The 21,943-nt window shown below is 60.7% G+C and overlaps 1 protein-coding gene across 4 annotated transcripts in view; it reads left to right on the forward strand.

Annotated features, from left to right (window-relative positions):
* Nucleotides 1-18,650, forward strand: part of TRIM9 (tripartite motif containing 9) — a 79,248-nt gene extending 60,598 nt beyond the window's left edge. For 2 of the 4 annotated variants that reach the window (XM_075427224.1, XM_075427225.1), the window contains exons 7-13: nt 1,719-1,857; nt 8,234-8,422; nt 11,120-11,161; nt 11,802-11,825; nt 13,112-13,415; nt 14,033-14,195; nt 17,026-18,650. In XM_075427224.1, the coding sequence (XP_075283339.1) occupies nt 1,719-1,857; nt 8,234-8,422; nt 11,120-11,161; nt 11,802-11,825; nt 13,112-13,415; nt 14,033-14,195; nt 17,026-17,088 (924 nt within the window). In that variant the 3' untranslated portion in view covers nt 17,089-18,650. The remainder of the gene's footprint in view (nt 1-1,718; nt 1,858-8,233; nt 8,423-11,119; nt 11,162-11,801; nt 11,826-13,111; nt 13,416-14,032; nt 14,196-17,025) is intronic. The other 2 variants (XM_075427226.1, XM_075427228.1) reach the window with 1 other exon arrangement.
* The last annotated feature ends 3,293 nt before the right edge of the window (nt 18,651-21,943 follow it).

Genomic DNA, 21,943 nt, shown 5'->3' on the forward strand with positions numbered 1-21,943 from the left:
TGGGGAGCATGCAGGCACCCCGATAAGCTCTGGGGACTCGCACCCACCTGCGAGGAAAGGGGCCGGATTCAAGCGTTGGCTCTGGAAGCAGCAGCACCGCATGGCCCCGGCAGCAGACAGGGCGCTGGCGTGGGATCTGCTAATTGCAAGTCGAGGGTTTGTGAGCCACGTGTGTCGGTAGCCCGCAGGCCTGCTCACCGCCGTCCCCGCTCGCACGGCTCCGTTCCTCTGAGCGGGGCTACAGCAGCAGAAGCGTAACACGCCGGTGAGTCAGAGCCCGCTTGCCGCGGTCACCTCGTTTTCTTTCAAGGAATGGTTTGATCCTGCCACCCTGACATGGAAAATTGTTTTCTGCAAGGATGTTTCTGTGTCCGGGGCTCAGTCTGTGTAAACCCAGAGCTGGGTGTGCTCTTCCCTGGATAAAGAACTGGATGAATGGCCGAGTGGTGGTGGATGGAGTTCAATCCAGCTGGCGGCCGGTCACAAGTGGTGTTCCCCAGGGCTCAGTTTTGGGTCCGGTCTTGTTGAACATCTTTAGCAATGACCTGGATGAGGGCATTGAGTGCTCCCTCAGTCAGTTTGCAGATGACACCAAGCTGGGCAGGAGTGTCGATCTGCTCGAGGGTAGGAAAGCTCTGCAGAGGGGTCTGGACAGGCTGGATCGATGGGCCCAGGCCAACTTCATGAGGTCCAACAAGGCCAAGTGCTGGGTCCTGCCCTTGGGTCACAACAACCCCAGGCAACGCTGCAGGCTTGGGGAGGAGGGGCTGGAGAGCTGCCTGGCGGAAAAGGCCCTGGGGGTGCTGGTCGACAGCCGGCTGACCAGGAGCCAGCAGTGTGCCCAGGTGGCCAAGAAGGCCAACGGCATCGTGGCTTGGATCAGCAATGGTGTGGCCAGCAGGAGCAGGGAGGGGATCGTGCCCCTGGACTCGGCACTGGTGAGGCCGCACCTCAAGTGCTGTGTTCAGCGTTGGGCCCCTCACTCCAAGAAGGACATTGAGGGGCTGGAGTGTGTCCAGAGAAGGGCAGCGAGGCTGGGGAGGGGTCTGGAGAGCAAGTCTGATGAGGAGCGGCTGAGGGAGCTGGGGCTGTTCAGTCTGGAGAAAAGGAGGCTGAGGGGGGACCTTCTCGCTCTCTACAGCTGCCTGAAAGGAGGTTGGAGTGAGGTGGGGGTTGGTCTCTTCTCCCAGGTAACCAGCGATAGGACGAGAGGCAATGGCCTGAAGTTGTGTCAGGGGAGGTTCAGATTGGATATTAGGAACAATTTCTTTACTGAAAGAGCGGTCAGGCGTTGGACCAGGCTGCCCAGGGCAGTGGTGGAGTCCCCATCCCTGGAGGGGTTCAAAAACTGTGTGGATGTGGCACTTGGGTTTAGCAGGCACGGTGGGGTTGGGTTGACGGTTGGACTCAATGATCTCAGAGGTCTTTTCCAACGTATGATTCCATCAGATTCCTCTCTGTGGCAGAGCTCCTCTGGGATTCCGTGGGAGCTTGGCTGGGATTGATGCCTTGTGACTTGGTTGTGTATGAGTAGCATGTCCTTCCCCTAGAGAAACTGGTTTTACCCTGCGGTGCTGTCAAGGAGCAGATCTTAGGGCCGTTGTGCTCTGCTTCAGCCAGATCCAGTGCTGCTAAGCCTGCCCCAGGTCGCAGAGCGTGGCTGAACTCTGTGCGTCACGACCGCCCTGGGCCGGGCACTAACTGCTCTTGCTTTGCAGGAGGTGTACGTGGGCAAGGAGACCATGTGCACGGTGGACGGGCTTCACTTCAACAGCACCTACAGCGCACGCGTCAAAGCCTTCAACAAAACGGGAGTCAGCCCGTACAGCAAGACCCTGGTCCTCCAGACATCCGAGGGTAAGGCGTCGCGACAGCTCCAGCCCGACGCGCTCGGACGCTGCTCACGCGCACGCGTGGGGCCCGTCCAGCACGCCCAGGCTTAGCACTGCGACACAGGGAACCGCTCCGCTGGTCCCCCGGTACCCCAGTAGGGAAAAGCCAGCGCTGGCGGGAGGAGGAAGGGTGATGTCGGGGGCTTTGCACAGTGCCAGAATTCCTCTCTCACCCCTTTCCTTTCCAGGAGATGGGGAGGTGCAGTGAGAGGCCTCCCGCAGAGAGGTATTTAATTTAGCTGCCGCAGGGTTTGTAGGACACGAAGGGCACCTCAGATGTTTTCATTAATTCCGCTTAACGCTGCCAGCGTTGCTCCTGAGACACTGCGGGCTGTGCCTGGCTGCACGACGCTGTGACCACACGATGTGTCCTCCAGCCCCTGACAGAGAGCAGAGCGACCGTGGCACTGCACGGGTGTCCTCGCAGACCCGCGGGGCGTGCGGCCGGCCGCGCCGGCATCGTCTGCATCACCCCGCGCCGGCAGGCTCGCAGAGCCCCTCTTGCAGGCTGCAGAGGAGTCTCCCCGCCTGACTTTAAGTACATTTGTCACACCAGGCGCTTAATCTGTCGCGGAAAATCGGCTTGCTTGTGACATGCAGGTGGAGAGTCGTAAGGAACGCTCCGAGAAACGAGGTGGGAGTCAGAAGGAGCGGGCGAGGCGGCTGTCACGGACGGAATCAGCCCCCACCAGCGCGTCTGCCGCCCCGTAGCCTTGCTGCCGGGCAAGAAACCCCTCCCTGGGAGTTTTCCACCCTTGGTGGAATCCCTTTTCCTTACTCCCAGGCTAAAATCTCTCTTCTCCAAGCCGCGGGAAGGTTCTGTTCCGCAGCAGCGTCCCAAACCTGGCTGGCAGCAGGCTCCGGAGCAGCAGCGCGTTCCTGCAGCCCCGGGTGCAGACTGGGGTCAGAAGGGAACTCACACAGCTCGTGGGGCTGCGGGTGGGGTGGAAGGAGGGCGAGAGCCTGCTTGCCACGTGGCATCTCCGGTGGCTTTGAGTAAGGAGAAAAAAGGGGTTTCTGCTGAAGGAATAGAAGACAAAAGCAGGGCAAGGCTATGCAGAGCATTTTCACTTGGACTCATCTGCAGGAGAAAACCATTCCAGTTTGGAAAGGGCATGGTACCAGGTGTGGATGCGTGGGCAGGACAGGTCGGCGAGGAGTGGGGCTCGCATGCAACAGAGGTAGAGTGGAGAGCAAACCTGTGACGAGCTCTGCTCACACGAGAGGCAGACAGCTCAAATCGTAGTCCACAAAGGCCTCGGCCCGTCCGTCTGAGAGCTGCGTGCATGTTTGCAAAGCTGGGCGCCAGCGTCAAGGAAGCTGCAGCGTTCCTCTGGAGATCCAGGGACGGATCCAGCCCGGCGCTGGGGTGGCCAGGACTGCTCCCAAAGCCTGAAGGTCAACGCTTCTCACCCACTTCACCACCCAGCTTCACCAGCCTTTGCAGGAGACAGCAGAGCTTTGGCCTCTCACTACATTTGTGTCTCCTAAGACCCATCTGAGACGTGGTTTCCTAACCAAAACCAGTTGGCCTTTAAGTCCTTCAAGCCAGGAGTTTGCAGGGTCCCTGCTATGATCTTTCCAGCTCTGTTTTCCTCTCATAGGTGCTTTAACTGTGGAGCCAAGCTCGCCTATTGCTCAGCTCCAAAATTTGAAGGAACCTGGGAGAAAATAGCTGTTGGTGGTCCCAGCAGGCCAGGCCGTGCTTGAGGCTGGTGCCTCGGTCTGTGCCAGCAAGCAGAAGTTTCGCTGCTCTGAGCGTCGGCTGAGAGCTCGCCGCATTCCGCCTTTTCACTGCCCGGGCTTTTGCATTTGTTATTCCAGTACGAAAAGAAAGAGGGAGGAAAAGTGGAATGGGCCTGGAGCATTTTCTGCTCTTAGAGGCCGCCTGAGCTTTTTTGGACTCCAAGTGAAATGAATTGCATCCGTGTGCAGCTTCCAGATACCCAGGTGACTTGTGGAGCAGAGCCGCCTCGCACATGGCAGCTCCTGGGCAGGCTTTTATTTCTGGCCTTGGCAGCAGCATCAGGCCTTGAAGTGCTGTTTGATCTGAAGCAGGCTTGGCTTTGCCCTTCAGCCGTGCTCTGCAGCTCGCTGCAGACGGTTCACGCGGGAAGAGGGGACAGAAGAAGAGACGGGCTCGATGCAAAGAGAACACCCCCCTGAACACGGCGGTTCTGCTGGAAGGGGTTAGGAGAAATTCTGCGTAGAGGGTGTTATTTGAAAGCTGGCTTCTAGCCCCAGCACGCAAGGTCCTTGTCCGCAGCCTGTGGAAGTGAACCAAAGTCTTTCTTCTGCCTTCAGCGAGCAGTGGAGTGGGCTGTAGAGGCTGGCGGGGAGCGAAGCGTCTCACAGGGTCTCACCACGTGAAGAGAACAAGGATGAGAAGAGGGTAGAATTGTGTCTGGGCCTCTGCAGGCGTCCATCGCTGGTGCTGTCCCACCAAAGAGCCCAAGTGAGCCCGGCAGCACCGACAGGGATGTCCCACTGGACGCAAGCCTGCAACAAGCTGTGGAGGACCTCCCCAGCCTGCGGTGTGGCACGTCTTCTCCTGCTCATCCCAAAGGAACTACGTTTTTCCAGCTGAGGAAATTGCAACAGGGCAAGGTGGCTCCCGGCTTGGAGAAGGTCTGTGCCCCAGAGCCCTTCCCACGTGCTGGGCCTTCCCGGGGATGAAGATCCTCATCATCAGCACAGCCAAATGGCAGCAAGGGCCGAAGGCCGTGATCCAGTGAACCGTGTCCCCTCCCTGCCTGATGTCAGGCTGTCTCACAGCAGCCCGAGGAGCATCTCTCGCCCCGTCGCGTCTCAGCCAGTGCCTCCCAGGACCATCACTGCAGGCTCCAAGGCACTGCGATGTGGGACCTGGTTTAACCACTCTGTTTCTTCAGCACCTGAACGAAGTTCAGCGAGAGGCTTGGAAATCAGCCTGGAAGCAGGTTTGCAAGGCGACCCTGTCCCAAGGCACGGGCAGCTTACAAAGCTTGTCCGGTGACAGCACTGCTTGGCTGTCCTCGCCCCTGGGAGACCTCAGCTCTCCCCCCAGCCTCCTCTTCCCTGCGGTGGGCAGCCTCAGCTCTCTTGGTCCTTCCTCATCCAGCAGATTTTCCAGCCTCTGGCCAGTCTTCTGCTGACTTTGGGACCCAGTCTGTTTTCCTCTTGGCACGTTCCCATTTTCACCCTACCCACAGCCCATGGTTCCTTGGTGCATTTATGGCCGCGGCAAGAGCAGCCTCTGAGAAACCTCGCAGAAGCCCCTGGCGCTGGTCTGCGGATCATGATGGGATGCAAACGGCTACTCCCGGGAGCAGGCACCTGACCCATGGTGGCAAGGAACAGAGGAGTAGACCTTCTGGTTGCACTGGGATTAGAACCTGTAGGTGGGCTGGCTGCTGGGCTGCTTTTCTCTACAAGGATTTCTGAGATGGCTTCCGAGTCCCTCCAGTGTCGTTTCTTTGGTGGTATGAAGGACCGGCTCGCCCCAGGTAAAGGCAGAGAAGAGGCACTTGGGAGTTCTGGAGACTGTCCATGCCTACTCCCCAGGCCCAGGTCTGCTCTCCTGGAAGGAGCAAAGGTTCAACCTCCCCCCTGCCAAAACCCAACGGTCCATCCTCACCCTTCCCCAGGTCTCTCTGACTGCCCACACCTCAGCCCTTCCGTTGGGCTGCGTCCTGCCTTCAGCCGTGCTCCCCTGGGCACGTTCTGCCTGCAGCCAGGCACTGAGAGCCAGCTCAGGGGAAGAGCCTGGGGGCTGCCTCCGCTCCCCCTTCTCCCGGCTGCTCTGGAGTCTCCAGCTTTAGGCGTGGTGACATCTTTGCCAGTGACACAGACAGTGGGATTGAGCACGCCCTCAGCAAGTTTGCCGACGACACCGAGCTGGGCTGCCATCCAGAGGGACCTTGACAGGCTGGAGAGGTGGGCCCATGCGGACCTCCTGAAGTTCAACATGGCCAAGTGCAAGGTCCCGCTCACAGGTCGGAGCAACCCCAAGCACAAATCCAGGCTGGGTGGAGAATGGATGGAGAGCAGCCCTGAGGAGAAGGACTTGGGGGTGCTGGTTGATGAGAATCTCAACACGACCCGGCAGTGTGTGCTGGCCCAAAAGGCCAACTGTATCCTGGGCTGCATCCCCAGCAGCGTGGGCACAGGGCGAGGGAGGGGATTCTGCCCCTCTGCCCCACTCTGCTGAGACCCCCCGGGAGTCCTGCGTCCAGCTCTGGAGCCCTCAGCACAGGACAGAGCTGGAGCTGTGGGAGCGGGGCAAGAGGAGGCCCCAGCAATGATGCGAGGGCTGGAACCCCTCTGCTGGGAGGAAAGGCTGGGAGAGCTGGGGCTGCTCAGCCTGGGGAAGAGAAGGCTGCGGGGAGACCTTAGAGCAGCTGCCAGTGCCTGGAGGGGCTGCGAGAGAGCTGGAGAGGGGCTGGGACAAGGGCATGGGGTGATAGGACACGGGGGGATGGCTTCAAGCTGAAAGAGGGGAGATTTAGCTTAAATATAAGGAAGAAATTCTTCAATGTGAGGCCCTGGCCCAGGTTGCCCAGAGAAACTGTGGCTGCCCCCTCCCTGGCAGTGTCCAAGGCCAGGTTGGACGGGGCTTGGAGTACCCTGGGCTGGTGGAAGGGGTCCCTGCTCATGGCAGGCGGGGTGGAATCAGATGATCTTCAAGGTCCCTTCCAGCCCAAACCATTCAATGGTTCTGTGGCTGCAGAGTTTCAAGGCAAGCCTGGTTTTGCCTTCTTGTCTCTTGGGTGAGACACAAGCCTAGGAGTAGAGGATCAGGGAGGAGCACCTGGCTTGTCACACCCTGTGCCCTGCTGTCCCCTCTCCCCAGTTCCCAAACTTGGCTGATGACTCTGCCAACACCACGAGCAGCCGCTCCCGGCTGCCTCTGCCACCCACCTGAGCTGGGGATGCAGCAAAGGGGCCTGGGCACCACCCAAGAGAGCCCTTCCCCAGCCTAGTTGAGCAGCAGAAGCTTTCAAGCCCAGTTCCTCAACTGGGGCCCAACTTTTAAGTTCCTTACCAGCCACGGAGGGACCCTCAGCAGCAACCAGGGCTTCTTAACCGGCAGCTTTTGGAAAGGGGTGAACAACACAAGAGAAGACGCGCTGCAAGGAGCTGTAGGAACACAAGATGCTAGTTAGGGAGAGCCACGAGCCTGGCTACTCTTGGTAGTAGCTTCTCTCGCTCTTGGGAGATGTTAGAAGGCACGTCCCTCCCTGGGTGCGAGCCCTGTTTGTTGACCTGTCGTGCAGTAATTTATCTGAACCCACTGACACACTTTGCTTCCGCAGCCTCACGCGGCAGCAAGCTGCAGAAGTTACGATCTGCTGTGCAGAGAAACACTGCCTTTTAATCTGCTCCAATGTGATTGGGTTGCCCAGAGAGGTGGTGGAGGCCCCATCCCTGGAAACATTCAAGGCCAGGGCTCTGAGCAACCTGATCTCGTTAGCGGTGTCCCTGCTCGCTGCGGGGGGGTTGGACTAGATGAGCTCTAGGGGTCCCTTCCCACCCAAAACTTTCTATGATTCTATGATTTCCAGCTCAATCCGTATCCACAGCTGAGAGTGAGGAAGCTGGAGTTACGGTGTCCGGGAGCTTGTCTGATTTGAGTGTGTGGAGGATGGTGGATTCCACATTTTCAGGTTAACGTAGCCCTTGGCAAGGCTAGGGAAGAAGCTGCAGGAGGTGACCGTCTGTGGTAGCGGGGAATGGAGACCGGTGACCCGAGAGGTTCCCTCTGCTCTGACATTTTGCTGTGAATCACGAGTTAAATTCTCACTGTAAGGCTCAGATGTGTTTTGACAGGTACAAAGGGATACCAAGAACACAACATCCCGACCAACCCTTGAGTAAGGTGGGTGCTTGGTGGTGCTTAGGGCGATGCAGCTTAGTGCAGCCCTGCAAAACGCCTCTCAGCGTTACCAGCCGGCTGGTTTTTACGCCACTCATTATTGTGCACATAAAAGTATGAGATTTGTTAAAGAATAATGGGAAGTGTGCATGGTAACTTGTGAATTTTTTTAGGTGCGTTACGGTGAAGAGGTGCAGGACTCCCCTTAAAGGAGAGCGTACTGAATTTGTCACGATGGCGTGGGGACGTTATGGAAGATGAGGAAAATATGTTTATGGCCAGGCTTTCCCTACAGGGTCTCTCTGGGTTGCAGAGCACCAGACCTTTCTGCTCCGCGCGCCCTGCGCACGCTCGCTGCGGCGAAGCAGGGGGTCCGTGCGTGCCGAGGCGTCGGTGCCCTGATCGGAGGTGCGGTCGCGGGCGATGGAGTGACGCCGTCCGGCAGACCCCGTTTCTGATCTCTAGTTTGCATTGATCTTACGTTTAGACACGCAGTCAGAAGAACAGACCCTCCCTTTTCCAGTGCCTTTGGAAAGATCGCAGCTTCGTAGAATGAGTCCTTTCTCCTCCACGCTTAATCTACAACCCAGCTTTCCGGGGAGATCCTACTTTGAGCTAAGATCTTCGGCCCACCAGCTGAGCTTGCATTCTTCTTTGCAGTCCCTGAATTCAGCCGGTGAGCTGAGCGCCTCTGGTATCTCCTCTTGGTCTGTGCTTCTGGGCATCTCCAAAGTATTTGTTTTGTTTCATTCCGTTGTGTTTGTTTTTCCCATGACATGCGGATGGCGGGGCCAGCTCCTTCGGTGTGTCCGTGGGCCTGCTCCTGCCGTGGAGGGGCTTGCGGTGACGTAGCTCTCGCCGTGTGTTCGTCTCCACGAACCGGCGTGGGCAGTTTCAAGCGTGGGGTGATGGAGCAGCGCAGTAACCCCTTACGTGGGTGCTGCTCTTTGCCCAGCCAGCCGGCAGAGCGGATCCCTCGTCTCTAGTTTGCATTGCTCGTGTGTCCAGGGACAGTCAGAGGAGCAGATCCTCCATGGGAGAAGCCTCGAGGGTCTGCTTTCCCTGTACAGCCAGCAAACGCAGCCCCAGCTGAGAGATTTCACAGAATCACAGAATAGTAGGGGTTGGAAGGGACCTCTGTGGGTCATCTAGTCCAACCCTCCTGCTGAAGCAGGGTCACCTACAGCAGGCTGCACAGGACCTTGTCCAGGCGGGGCTGGAATATCTCCAGAGAAGGAGACTCCACAACCTCCCTGGGCAGCCTGTTCCAGTGCTCCGTCACCCTCAGAGGGAAGAAGTTCTTCCTCATGTTCAGACAGAACTTCCTGTGCCTCAGTTTGTGCCCATTGCCCCTTGTCCTGTCACTGGGCACCACTGAAAAGAGCTTGGCCCCATGCTCCCGACATCCACCCTTCAGATATTTGTAAGCATAAAGATGAGATTTGTTCCGTGAAATTGGTTTGCTCCATGAAATCTAGACCTAAAGATCTAGATCTAAATCTTTTAAGAAAGAAGCAGGTCTAGATGCAAGCAAAGGCCAGCTCACAGACCCCTTGCAGTCTGGCATCCAAAGACCCTGAAGACTAGACTTCTGGACTAGATGACCCACAGAGGTCCCTTCCAACCCCTGCCATTCTGTGAAGACGTGGGCTGTCGTCCGCTCGGCTTTGAGCACCGGGCTCGGCCTTTGCAAAGCCAGACGTGGTCGTATCCGAGTCTTGTTTCCTGCAGAGCAGGGAAAAGCGCTCCCGTGACGCCTTGCTCGTCTGGCAGCCCCCACGAGCGCTTTGCTCGCCGCCAGGCGCCCGGTCCTGGTGGGCTGCGGTGGGACGTAGGCAGTGCAGGCAGAATGGGTGACGGCGTCGGGCGGCCGGCGAAGGAGCCACGGGCACAGGGCATCTCTCGGGGCTGTTTTCTAACCAGTCTTTGCACATCTTCCCTTGCTAAAGATCCTGGGCCCCGATTCTTCCGCCACTCCGGATTTACACCGCTCCGTGGGCTCCGATGGAGCAATTCACGGCTTTCTCTGGTGTAAGCCCAGGAAGAGTGGGGGCCCCCGATTGTCTGATTTCCATCCCATAACCCGGAATGAGGAATGCTGCAGCATGACCCTTGCCAGAATAACCGGGGGGAACCTGCAATTTCCTTTTCTTTGTGCTTTTTATGTTTGTTTTGTTTTTTTTTCTCATCGTGCTGCTGTGCGCTAATGGCTTGAGCTCTGTTTTGTTACGGACGTTTCTGACTTGGTGTCCAGCGTCCCGAGATCGACCGCGGGGGCCGCGAGCAGCACCTGCGTGTGCAGTACGGACCTCCGGGGGTGCTGGGCCAGGGCACAGCGGGGTCCAGAACGTGGCCGTGTGTCCGTGCTGTTTCGCGCTCGGGGGGGGGGGCTTGTGTCGCAGCGACGCGTGGAGACCTTGAAAACCCCTTTCTGAATAGGAGCACGGGGCGCGATTCATTAAAACAACCTCGGCGGGTGCTGCTTGGCACTCGCCGCAGAGCACGGCTGCGGCCAGAGGAGAGGTGAAAACCTCGCCGAGCTAGACAGGGGTTTCCTTAAAATCCAGCCCCCATCACGAACGCCTTCCCGTGCCAACGTGGGGCTTCATGTTGCCCTCTCCTCTCGGCCAGGAGAAGCTCCTGGGTGAGGACAAGCCCCTGGGCCGGTCCCCAGGCTCCCAGGAGGTGTTTGCAGCCAGCGGCCAGGCACAGCTCGGTCACAGGAGGATGAAGGGCACCCCGACTCATCCTGCCTGGGGTCGAAGGCACGGCCTGGTGCCCTTCGGGTGCTGGCGGGGGTCTGAGGCCAAGCGTCTGCCCCCGGGGACCCCCTCTCTGGCTCTGCTCCTCCCCAGACCGCACACACGGCAGGGGAGGCAGCCCGGGAGGGCTCGGTGGTCCCGATTCACTGGCCACGCCGCTGGCTGCTCTTCCTCATCACTCCACCAAGGAGTGGTTTGGTTTTTTAATAAGTGATTCAACAGAGGGTCAATCTAAAGAATATTTACCAAGGGGCCAAGATGCTCTGCCAAGGCTAAAATATCATGCCCGTTTTCTGGAGGGAAGTCCAGTGATTTGGCATCCCGAGCAGGCAGCGATCAGACTTGATGCTCTGGAAGGCTGTGGTGGGATCTGGCCTCAAATGAGCAGATGCTCCACGCTTCCCAGCGGTGAGGCTCCCTAAATCGGCCGACAGTCCACCCTCAAGCTCACGGGTCGCGTTTGCGACCCGTCCCCGCGCTCTCTGGCTTTTAATGAATCAGGCCTCCCGTGGCCGGCTGGCTGCTTGGTTAATGGTTCCGTGCTCGTGAGTGTTGTTCAGGTGGTTGTTGTGTCTTGGCTGTGATGTGTGAAATGTAGTATCTCTTTATAGGGTGCACTTTTGAGACACAAGGAACGCCTTACTCTCAATTAGGCAAGTATATTTATTACAATTAACCGGCATCTAACTCCACCTTGCTCATCCTTTTTGCTTTCTCTGTCTTAATCTTTAACTTTGCTTTGGCGAGTGAGCAGCGTTTCTTGCGCGTACCCTGCTTGCGGAGCACGCTGGGTGCCGTGGCAGTAGGCAAATTTGGAGGAGGAACGTATGATGTAAAAGCAGTTCACGTTTTTCCCTCGTATGCTGCTAAAGAGCAGCCTGAAGCCCGCGCTCGGGAAGTGGCCCTGTAATTAAGAACTGATCCTCCTGCTCGGAGAAATCTGTATCCCGGTTCGTTACGGGCCCAATGCCGAGGAGGTGATTAGCCCCTCTCCAGCTAATTGGAGCCAGCGCTGGTGGTAGCTGCTTGCCTGTGCCCTCTGCTCGTTCCCCGGGGAGCAGGACCCCCGAGCCCAGCCCTGCGGGACCCCCTCCTCGGGCAGCTCGCACGCCGTGCCGGCCAGCCCGCAGCCCCCGTCCTCGCTCCGTCCCTCCCCACCTCCCCGCAGAGCGCCCGAAGGTCCCTGCGCTCGCCGGAGGAGCAGGCAAGCAGAAATTGTTTCTCGCTCCTTGCTTTGCCCAACTTTACCTGCTGTTTTCTCTCCTGCATGCCTTTCCTTGGGGACAACCGCAGTTGACATTAAAAAAATGGTGGCAGGTACGGAATCGCCTCCGTCGAGTTGCGAACCTGGGGCGCCCGCGTGCATGTGAGCTGTCTTGTGAAACGATCCAATAAATCGATGAATAAACCTCACCGGAGTGTTGTATTTTTCAAGCCGTGTTTACTCCTGCAGGCGTGAGAGTGTTTTGTGGATGTGTCAGTTCACGTTTCCGTGACCGCTGGAGGAAACCACCTGGGGAACCGGGCTGGTGGCTCGTGACACCCCGTGCCCCTGTCTTGTCGAGGACGTGACGCTGTGTCTGTCAGATTTGCAGTAGCCGAGTCCCGTGCAGTTAAACCAGCAGCCGTACCGAGTCGTGGAGGTTTTTTTGGGGCATTTTCCAGCCTTCCCATGAGCTAGCTCTTGTCTTGCGTGTGGCCGGTTGCTCTGCAGGGAGGTTCCTCGGTGTGGCGTAGCGTCTCTGTCCGTGTAGACCTCTGTATGTGCTTTCGGTTCCCAGGACGGGCAGCCCTCCCGTGCGCACACACCGCTCACCTGCTGATCCTCGGTCCCCCTCCCGCGCTGGGCCTGACCCCGCAGACTGCGCTTGCATGAGTACCCTTCGTCCTGAGAGCGAGTTGTGGCAGCCAGAGCCTGGAGACCTGGCCGGGATCGCACGTCTCCTCCTGCTAGGGCCAGAATTTAGGAGATCGTGAGATGTAGACTAAAAGAGGGCAGATTTAGGTTAGATATTAGGAAGAAATTCTTCCCCAGGAGGGTGGTGAAACCCTGGCCCAGGCTGCCCAGAGAAGCTGTGGCTGCCCCCTCCCTGGCAGTGCTCAAGGCCAGGTTGGATGGAGCTCTGAGCACCCTGGGCTGGTGGAAGATGTCCCTGCTGATGGCAGGGGGGTTGGAACCAGATGATCTTCAAGGTCCCTTCCAACCCTGACCATTCTCTGATTCTACGATTCCTGCAGGCTATGAGCTGAGACAGACAGGCGCCGAGCAGCAGCGAGAGCAAAACTCCTCTGCGTCCCGGCCGTAAAACCTCGGCCGCGCTGGCCGGCTGCAGCTGCTCAGAGCATCCCTCCGCGACGGAAGGTGCCTCCAGCAGCCCCCTCCGCTGCGCAGCTCCCTCCCCGCTGCTTGCTGCCGCCTCGGTGGGCAGCACCCGAGCCCCCTCAGCACCCCGAGACCCCGCAGCACCCCGAGCCCCCGCCACGCCGAGCCCCGCGTGCCGGCCCTGCATGCAGCATGCGCTGTTCCGTCTCCGCTCCGCCTGGCTCCGCCGCCGCCGGCCGTGCCGCCGCCGGACTAACCCCGCGTTGTTTGTGTGTTCCAGTTGCTTGGTTTTCTTTCGATCCTGCCTCTGCCCACGCTGACATCATCTTTTCTAACGACAACCTGACTGTCACCTGCAACAGCTACGATGACAGGGTTGTGCTGGGGAAAACGGGCTTTTCCAAAGGGCTCCATTACTGGGAGCTGTCGATCGATCGTTACGATAACCACCCCGACCCGGCCTTCGGCGTGGCACGCATCGACGTCCTGAAGGATGCCATGCTGGGCAAGGACGACAAGGCCTGGGCCATGTACGTGGACAACAACCGGAGCTGGTTCATGCACAACAATTCGCACACCAACAGGTACGTGGGGCTGGGACGGGGTCTTCCTCCCAGAGACCGCAGCCCGAGGAAGAGCCCGTGGCTTTCCCAGTGTGCCCACGGGAAGGGTGACGTCGCTCCTAATCGCCCTGGTCAGAGGACGTGCCCTTGCCCAGAGGGAAGGACAGTCCCTGCCTCCTTGGTCACAGAATCACAGAATCCCAGCATGGCAGGGGTTGGCAGGGCCCTCTGTGGGTCACCCAGCCCAACCCGCTGCCCAAGCAGGGTCACCCAGAGCAGGCTGCACAGCACCGCGTCCAGGCGGGTCTTAAAGGTCCCGCCTTGCTTTCATGTTTTTTCCCGACCCTCTCCGCGCTGAACCTCCCCCCGAGCACGCCCGGCACCGCTGCTCTGTCGCACCCCCTTCCCGTTAGCACCCGAGACCGCGCAGCTCACGCGACGAGAAAACGGCGTCTGCTTTTACCCCTGTGCCGCGGTCGCTGCTCGTGCCCTCGGGGACGTGTCGGAGCAAGCAGGAGGCACCTCCGCGAGAAGCTCGAGGAGGAGGTGCTGGGATGGGGAGAGGTCCATGGGCTGAACCCCGAGCCGAGGGACATTCAGCCGCAGAGATGCTCTGGTCTTCTTCTCGCCCCCCACAGAACCGAGGGGGGGATAACGAAAGGCGCCACGGTGGGAGTGCTGCTGGATTTGACCAGGAGGACCTTGACGTTCTCCATCAACGAGGACCAGCAAGGGCCTGTCGCCTTCGAGAACCTGGAGGGCCTCTTCTTCCCCGCGGTCAGCCTCAACAGGAACGTGCAGGTACGTGCTTCGGCTGGGCTCTGCAGCGTGCCCCGCGCGGAGCTTGCCGCAGACCCCCTCCGATGCCGCTGTCACCGCGGCGTGTGGTGACATTGGGAGCGGGGTGGGCTCTTGTGCAGCAGGGGAGGCTTGGAAAGAGCTAAAATCACACCCAGGACCACCTGTGAGTCTGTAAAGCCAGGACAGGGCTTCCTGCAGCCGCAGAGGCTGCCGCCCGCTCCCTGCTCCAGGCTGCTCCATCAGGGCTGAGGAAGCACCGGGGTCCTCCAGCCCTCCCTGGTTGATGGGGTTGGACAACTCTGCTCCGTGACACCACCCCACAAGAGCCTCAGCGGCTCCTACAGCTCTCCCAGGACCCAGGCAGGAGCACTACCAGGGAGAGGGGGACCTTTTGCAGCCTGTTTTCCTCTGGGGAGTCTCAGACCCCTCTTCTCTCCCTCTCTCCCAAGCTCTCCGCTCTCCTGAACGTCACCAAGCGGTGGCACCCTGGGCCTAGCCGGTATTTTCATCTTTCATTTTTCTTCTCACTGACCGCATCCCCGCTATCATCTCCCCCAGCCTCGAGCCTTCCACACGCACCGAGCCTGGCTTTGGCACGGCTGCTCCACCACCGCTTGCACCTCCAGCCCTGCCCAGCCACCCGGCCGCATCCCAGGACACGTTGCGCGTGACGGGTGACCTCGGGGTGCCGAGCGTTTTGGCACACGCGGTCTTTCCGCAGCGGGTGTCGAAGGCATCGCCTCTCTGCGAGGGCCGAGGCACCGAGGGGCCGCTGAGCTGGGGATCCGTGGATTGGGGGATGCTCTGCTGCGTTGTCCGTCGGGATCCGGGGCGTGCCGCGCTCGGGTACCGAGGCAGTGACAGTTTTCCAGCACCACGGGTGGAGAGGTTGGTCGGTACCGTCCCAAACACCAGGAGCATCCCTGCTGGAGTGTCCTGGTGTTTAATTAGGAAACATTAGAATCATAGAATCATAGAATGGTCAGGGTTGGAGGGGACCTTAAAGATCATCTGGTTCCAAGCCCCCTGCCATGAGCAGGGACATCTTCCACCAGCCCAGGGTGCTCAGAGCTCCATCCAACCTGGCCTTGAGCACTGCCAGGGAGGGGGCAGCCACAGCTTCTCTGGGCAACCTGGGCCAGGGCCTCACCACCCTCATGGGGAAGAATTTCTTCCCAATATCGAATCTAAATCTGCCCTCTTTTAGTTTAGAGACGTTCCCCCTTGTCCTGTCACTGCACACCCTTGTGAAAAGCCCCTCTCCATCCTTCCTGTCGGCCCCTCCAGGCACTGGCAGCTGCTCTAAGGTCACCCCGCAGCCTTCTCTTCTCCAGGCTGAACAGCCCCAGCTCCCTCAGCCTGTCCTCGTAGGAGAAGGCTCCAGCCCTCGGATCATCTCCGTGGCCTCCTCTGGCCCCACTCCAACACATCCATGTCCTTCCTATGCTGGGGGCTCCAGAGCTGGACGCAGGACTCCAGGTGGGGTCTGACGAGAGCAGAGTATTAAAGCAGCCCATCTTGCCTGCGCTGGTTTTAGAGGTTGCTGGGTTAATCCGGCGTGGTGTAAACGTCCTGCTCTGCGATGGGCTTCGTTCCTACCGCAGTCCCCTGCACAGCCCTAAGGGACAAGCACGTTTCTGGAGCCGCCCTGCTGACCGTTCTCTGGGCAAGGCAGAGCTGAAATCCCCTGGCAGCAGAGAAGTCCTGTGGGATGCTGACAAAAGGCTGCTAACAAACCCAAGCTATTCATTATCCTTCTTCAAAGGGGTACGAGTAATGAAAAATGACTCTAATTAGGAGGGAAATAATTGTGTTTTAGACAAAGTTTTCTATAAATCTATCCGAAGGGGGAAATGCCTTGTTCCGGTAGAAGAAGGAATTGTGCTTTCCTCCCAAATTAAAGCTTTTGTGGAGGGAACCGAACAACCGAACCACCCACAGCGCATCGCCGTGCGTGTGGGTGCGTGCAGGGCCTGGCCCCCTGCCCCGTCCGTCTGCGCGAGCGGAGTCTGTCCGGCGGACCGGGGTTTTCTCAGGCGCGGTGAGCACCAGGGCTCCAGTATTTCTTCTGCTTTCCCTTTGTCCCTGTGAGCATCCCCCCACGCTGGAGCATGGCCCTGCCCCAGCACCCCGCTGCCCAGGGCCTTCCCCCCGCCGGCAGCCGGCCACGTCCCCTCCGCTGCACGGCCCGTGCTCGGCTCGGGGGCTTCTCGGAGGTCTCCTTCTGTACCGAGCGCCTTCGCTGTCGCTCAGCCCGCTCCGTACCCTTTTGTCCGCCCCACCTGCAGAGAGACCCAACCGCTGCTGTGTCCCAGTTGGATTTGTCCGCAGCCAGCTGGGAGGACGGGGCCATGCTCTTTCCAGTGGAGCCCAGCGACAGGACAAGGGGCAACGGGCACAAACTGAAGCAGAGGAAGCTCCAGCTGAAGATGAGGAAGAACTTCTTCCCTCTGAGGGTGACGGAGCCCTGGCCCAGGCTGCCCAAGGAGGCTGTGGAGTCTCCTTCTCTGGAGATATTCCAGCCCCGCCTGGACACGGTGCTGTGCAGCCTGCTCTGGGTGACCCTGCTTGGGCAGGGGGTTGGGCTGGGTGACCCACAGAGGTCCCTGCCAACCCTGACCATTCTGTGATTCTGTGAATGTCTGGGGCTGGGTACCACTGATACCAGTCTCACTTCACGCTGGAGCGGTGCACAGGATCCAGCATCTCGAAGAAGTGGTGAAGCAGCAAGATGGAGCCACCACCGTGGTCCGCTGTGCCGGCTGCCACGCCGTGGGCTGCCCCGCCAGGCGGCGAGCGATGCGGCTCAGCCCCGTCTCTCTCCTTGCAGGTGACGCTGCACACCGGCCTGCCCGTCCCCGAATTCTACGCTTCGCGCTCGGCCATGCCATGAGGATGCTCCCGGAGCCGGCTGCCTCTTCTCGGGACGAGAGGAGCCAGCCCGTTCCCTCCCACGGGACGCGACCCGCTGCCGAGCCCCCCGGTCCCTGCTCGGCCGCCGGCCGGAGGCGGCGAGGCAAAGCGGGCAGGAAGACCCCGGCTTTCGGCCGCCTCTGCTCTCCGCCCTCCCGCGCTGTCCTGTGTGTGTGCGCTTCGCTCGTTAGCTCTTGGCGGCCGATGAAGCTCCTAGGTAGCCTCAGATGTTCCTCTGTGTCCGCTTTTAGGTTTGGTTTGGTTGAGTTGGGCTTTGGGGCTGGGGAGGGTGGTGGGGGGGTGCGGTTTCATCTCGTTTCGCAGGGTGCTTTCCCCTCCCGTGGGGCTGGCCGGGGGGTCCCTCGCCACGGGAAGGCTCTCCCCCACGCCAGCCCCGTTGCTTGGAGGGATATTTCTTCCCCCCCCCCCACCCCGTGGGCTTTTTTCGGCCACGTGTAGAGGTGGGTCCTGGATTACCGGTCAGTCTCCGCGTCCTCACCGAAACACCCTGTCCCTTGGCCCCCCGAGGCGTTGCTGTGGGGCGCGGGGGGGGTCTCCCTGACCCCGGGTGCCCACGCAGTGCTCTCCCCCGTGCCACAGCCATACGCCGGAGAGCCCTCGCCCGGCTCTTTGGAGATTAGCGTTTATTTTTTTATAGCCGCCGTGTAAAGCCTAGCCTTAAACACTACCTGACAGCGTCCTTCCGCTGACAGGAGAACTCATTCCGCAGCCAGGGTCTGGCGGGGAGCTCGGGGACAGGGGGGGCGATGGGGATGAGGATGGCGATGGGGAGGAAGGCCAGCCTGCCCCGGCCCTGCCGCGCGCTCAGGAATTCGTGCCCGCAGCCCTGCCCTCGCCTGCTGCCGGCAGCAGTTCCCCCCCTCCCCGGCCTCCGCTCCCGACCCCGACTTTCCGGTAATTCAGAGGCAGGAGGGGAGCGGGGGGTCGCGGGGTGCCAGCCCCCCCACCCCGTCCCCGCGCCCGGGGCGCCCGCATGCGCACGTCCCCATCGCTTCGCTTTCGGGTCCCTCGCCGTCGCCCGGCCGTGCCGCTGCCGGGTGGGTGCCAGCCGCGGCCTCTCGAGCCGGCGTCGGGCGGGACGCGACGGGAGCGGGGGTCCGGCAGAACGCCGAGTGTCCGCAGACCGTTCCCCTCCGGCGTGCCCTCCGCCGGGACGGTCCCGTCCGTCTCCCTCGTCGCTCCGGTACGAAGTTTACCTAATTTATTGGATGGGTGCTATCTCGTTGACTCCCACCGAGGAGTTCCTCTCCGCTGCAGGAGAGCCGTGTTGCGGGACAACGCCGAGCAGCTCTTCGGTGAACTCCTGACGAGCCCCCCGTGGCCGGCTCACCCGGGGGCTCCTCTCTCCGCCGTTCTCCCCCCGCTCCCCGTTCTTTAGGGTGTCGATGGTGCTTGTTAGACCCCCAGTGATCGTGAGACGTCGTCCCCCCCGCCCCGCGCCGCCATGATAGCCGCATCCAGCCGCTGCGCTGAAGAGAAGTGTCATGTTTGCTGTTCTAATAAAGGACTTCGGTGAGAGGAGGGCAGAGCTTCCCAGAGCATCTCTGTGCCGCCACAGAACCCTGGGTTCCCATCCCGTCCCCCCTCCCAGTCACCGCAGCCCCCTGCCCACCTGTCCCTGCTGGGAGGCAGCAGCAGAGAACGGACAGAACTCGGCTCACGGGAGGGAGCCAGCTGAACCCCAGCGCCGCGACACCGGGCCCACCCGGGGCTCCGTCGGCGGGGGAGTTCGGGGGGCCCAGGAGCTGAGGGGGTGATGAAGCAGGGATGGCACCCAGTGGGAAGGGGGGGATGACCCGGGCTGGGTACAGAGCAGCGTCCCCCCGGGGAGACGAGCCGCTGCACCCAGCCCAGCGCAGCCACCCCAGCACCCGGAGACCCGGCCGGGAGGAAAGATGGTGGCGGGGACCAGGCGGGGAAGAGAGCAGATAGAGAGAAATCCCGAGATGTCCAGAAGTGACAGCGCTGGTGATGATCAGATCCCTTGCAGGGGGGGGGGGGGGTCTTTCTTCCAGAAACAGGGGCCGACACTGCGGGAGGAGTAGGGGGGGGGCCATGTCTGAAGGACAGCCAAGGGCGGTTCTCCGGGGACGTGAGACGGGCTGGCTGCTGGGAGATCAGCGCCTGCACTCGTTTCTCGGGGTGCTTCAAGAGGAGCTCTCGACCTGAGGCCTCTGAGCTCATCCCGGGCTGGAGTCCAGGGCTGAAGACAACCCGCTAATGCGCTGCATGAAGGGCGTTCATCTCACGGAACGACGCTCGTCCCTTCCAGAGAGGGAACGTGCCCAGGAGAGTGGAGATACGGGAAACGGTGTCCTCCCGGCAGCGGGTGGACCCAGCCCGGCGCAGGGAGCAGCCGACGGCCGGAGGATGCCCAGCTCCCAGCAGAGCCGCTCGCCAGCCGCGTCCCCGCTCCGGCTGCTGAGAGCGCGGCGCCGGAGGTCTCTCCAGGCTGCTCAAACCCTTGAGGGACCTTTGGCCAAAGAGTTAGAGTGTATCCTCAGCAAGTTTGCTGGTGACACAAACCAGGGAGGAGCGGTGGGTACCCCGGCAGGCTGTGCTGCCATCCAGCGAGACCTGGACAGGCTGGAGAGTTGGGCACAGAGGAACCTGATGAGGTTCAACAAGGGCAAGGGCAGGGTCCTGCACCTGGGGAGGAACAACCCCAGGCACCAGTACAGGCTGGGGCGGACCTGCTGGAGAGCAGCTCTGTGGAGAGGGACTGGGAGTGCTGGGGGACGACAGGGTGACCATGAGCCAGCAGTGTGCCCTGGCTGCCAAGAAGGCCAATGGGATCCTGGGGTGCATCAAGAGGAGTGTGGGCAGCAGGGTGAGGGAGGTTCTCCTCCCCCTCTATTCTGCTCTGGTGAGGCCCCATCTGCAGTGCTGTGTCCAGTTCTGGGCTCCCCAGGTCAAGAAAGATGAGGAGCTACTGGAGAGAGTCCAGCGGAGGGCTACGAGGATGAGGAGGGGACTGGAGCATCTCTCCTGCGAGGAGAGGCTGAGGGAGCTGGGCTTGTTCAGCCTGGAGAAGAGAAGGCTGAGAGGGGACCTTAGAAATGCCTACAAATACCTGAAGGGTGGGTGTCAGGAGGATGCGGCCAAGCTCTTTTCAGTGGTGCCCAGTGACAGGACAAAGGGCAATGGGCACAAACTGGAGCAGAGGAAGCTCCAGCTGAAGATGAGGAAGAACTTCTTCCCTCTGAGGGTGACGGAGCCCTGGCCCAGGCTGCCCAGGGAGGCTGTGGAGTCTCCTTCTCTGGAGATATTCCAGCCCCGCCTGGACGCGGTGCTGTGCAGCCTGCTCTGGGTGACCCTGCTTCGGCAGGGGGTTGGGCTGGGTGACCCCCAGAGGTCCCTGCCAACCCCTGCCATCCTGTGATTCTGTCATGTTCCTTTTTTGTTCTCCATGTTGCACTTTGGGCAGTTTGGGCTGGTTCCGCCGTGTTTTGGTGAGCTGCCGCAGCCCTTTGCCAGGACCCGGCTCAGTGCGGAGCCTCGCGGTGACAGCCGAGGTGACAGCTGGGGTGGCTGGGCGCACCCCAGGAGCGCGGCAGGGCAGCCCTTGGGTCGTCCCGCTCCTCAGCTGCACCTGGGTGGGCTGTGCAGAACCGGGCATGGAGAACGTGCGAGGCTGGAAAGCCTGCGCAGGCATGGCTGGAGGAAGAGGAAGAGGAAGAGGAAGGAGGTAGGGAAGAGGTGTTACGCTGTGGGCTCCCAGCAGCTATTCCTGCCCTTGAACCGGAGGAACCCGAGGCTGGAGGGAGCGCAGGGAGGCCGATGGGAAGAGTCCGGAGCAGATGGGGAGATATCCCACACCGCTGCCAGAGCGGTTGCAGAGTGGGCAGAAGGAAGTGAGGAGGTGAGGGGAGAGGGCAAAGGAGATGGTGGCCAGCAGGGCGAGGGAGGGGATTCTGCCCCTTTACTCCACTCTACTGAGACCCCACCTGGAGTCCTGTGTCCAGCTCTGGAGCCCCCAACATAGGAAGGACATGGATGTGTTGGAGCGGGGCCAGAGGAGGCCACGGAGATGATCCGAGTGCTGGAGCCTTCTCCTACGAGGACAGGCTGAGGGAGTTGGGGCTGTTCAGCCCAGAGAAGAGAAGGCTGCGGGGTGACCTTAGAGCAGCTGCCAGTGCCTGGAGGGGCCGACAGGAAGGATGGAGAGGGGCTTTTCACAAGGGTGTGCAGGGATAGGACAAGGGGGAACGGCTCTAAGCTAAAAGAGGGCAGATTTAGATGAGATGTTAGGAAGAAATTCTTCCCCATGAGGGTGGTGAGGCCCTGGCCCAGGCTGCCCAGAGAAGCTGTGGCTGCCCCCTCCCTGGCAGTGCTCAAGGCCAGGTTGGATGGAGCTCTGAGCACCCTGGGCTGGTGGAAGATGTCCCTGCTGATGGCAGGGGGGTTGGAACCAGATGAACTTTAGGGTCCCTTCCAACCCAAACCATTCTATGATTCTATGGCTGCCAGGGAGGTGGGACAGGAGAGGGGGAGCAGAGGAATGGGGGTGCAGGGGAGGGAGTACAGGAAAAGGGGTTACAGAGAAAGGGGGTCCAGGGGAGGGGGTGCAGGTGAGCGGGTGCGGAAGGGGTGCAGGAGGGGGGTGCAGGAGCAGGGGTGCGGGGCAGGGGGTGCAGAGAAAGGGGGTACAGGGGAGGGGGTGCAGGAGCAGGGTCGCGGGGTGGGGGGATGCAGGGAGGCTGCTCATCCCCCGGCTCCCTGCCCCCCCCCGCCGTCCCCCATTCCAGGGGCGGGGCTTAGGGAGTGGGGGCGGAGCCTCTCCCTCCCCACGCGTTGCGCGGGCCCGGCCCCGG

Source organism: Opisthocomus hoazin, chromosome 7 (assembly GCF_030867145.1).
Source record: "Opisthocomus hoazin isolate bOpiHoa1 chromosome 7, bOpiHoa1.hap1, whole genome shotgun sequence".
NCBI lineage: Eukaryota > Metazoa > Chordata > Aves > Opisthocomiformes > Opisthocomidae > Opisthocomus > Opisthocomus hoazin.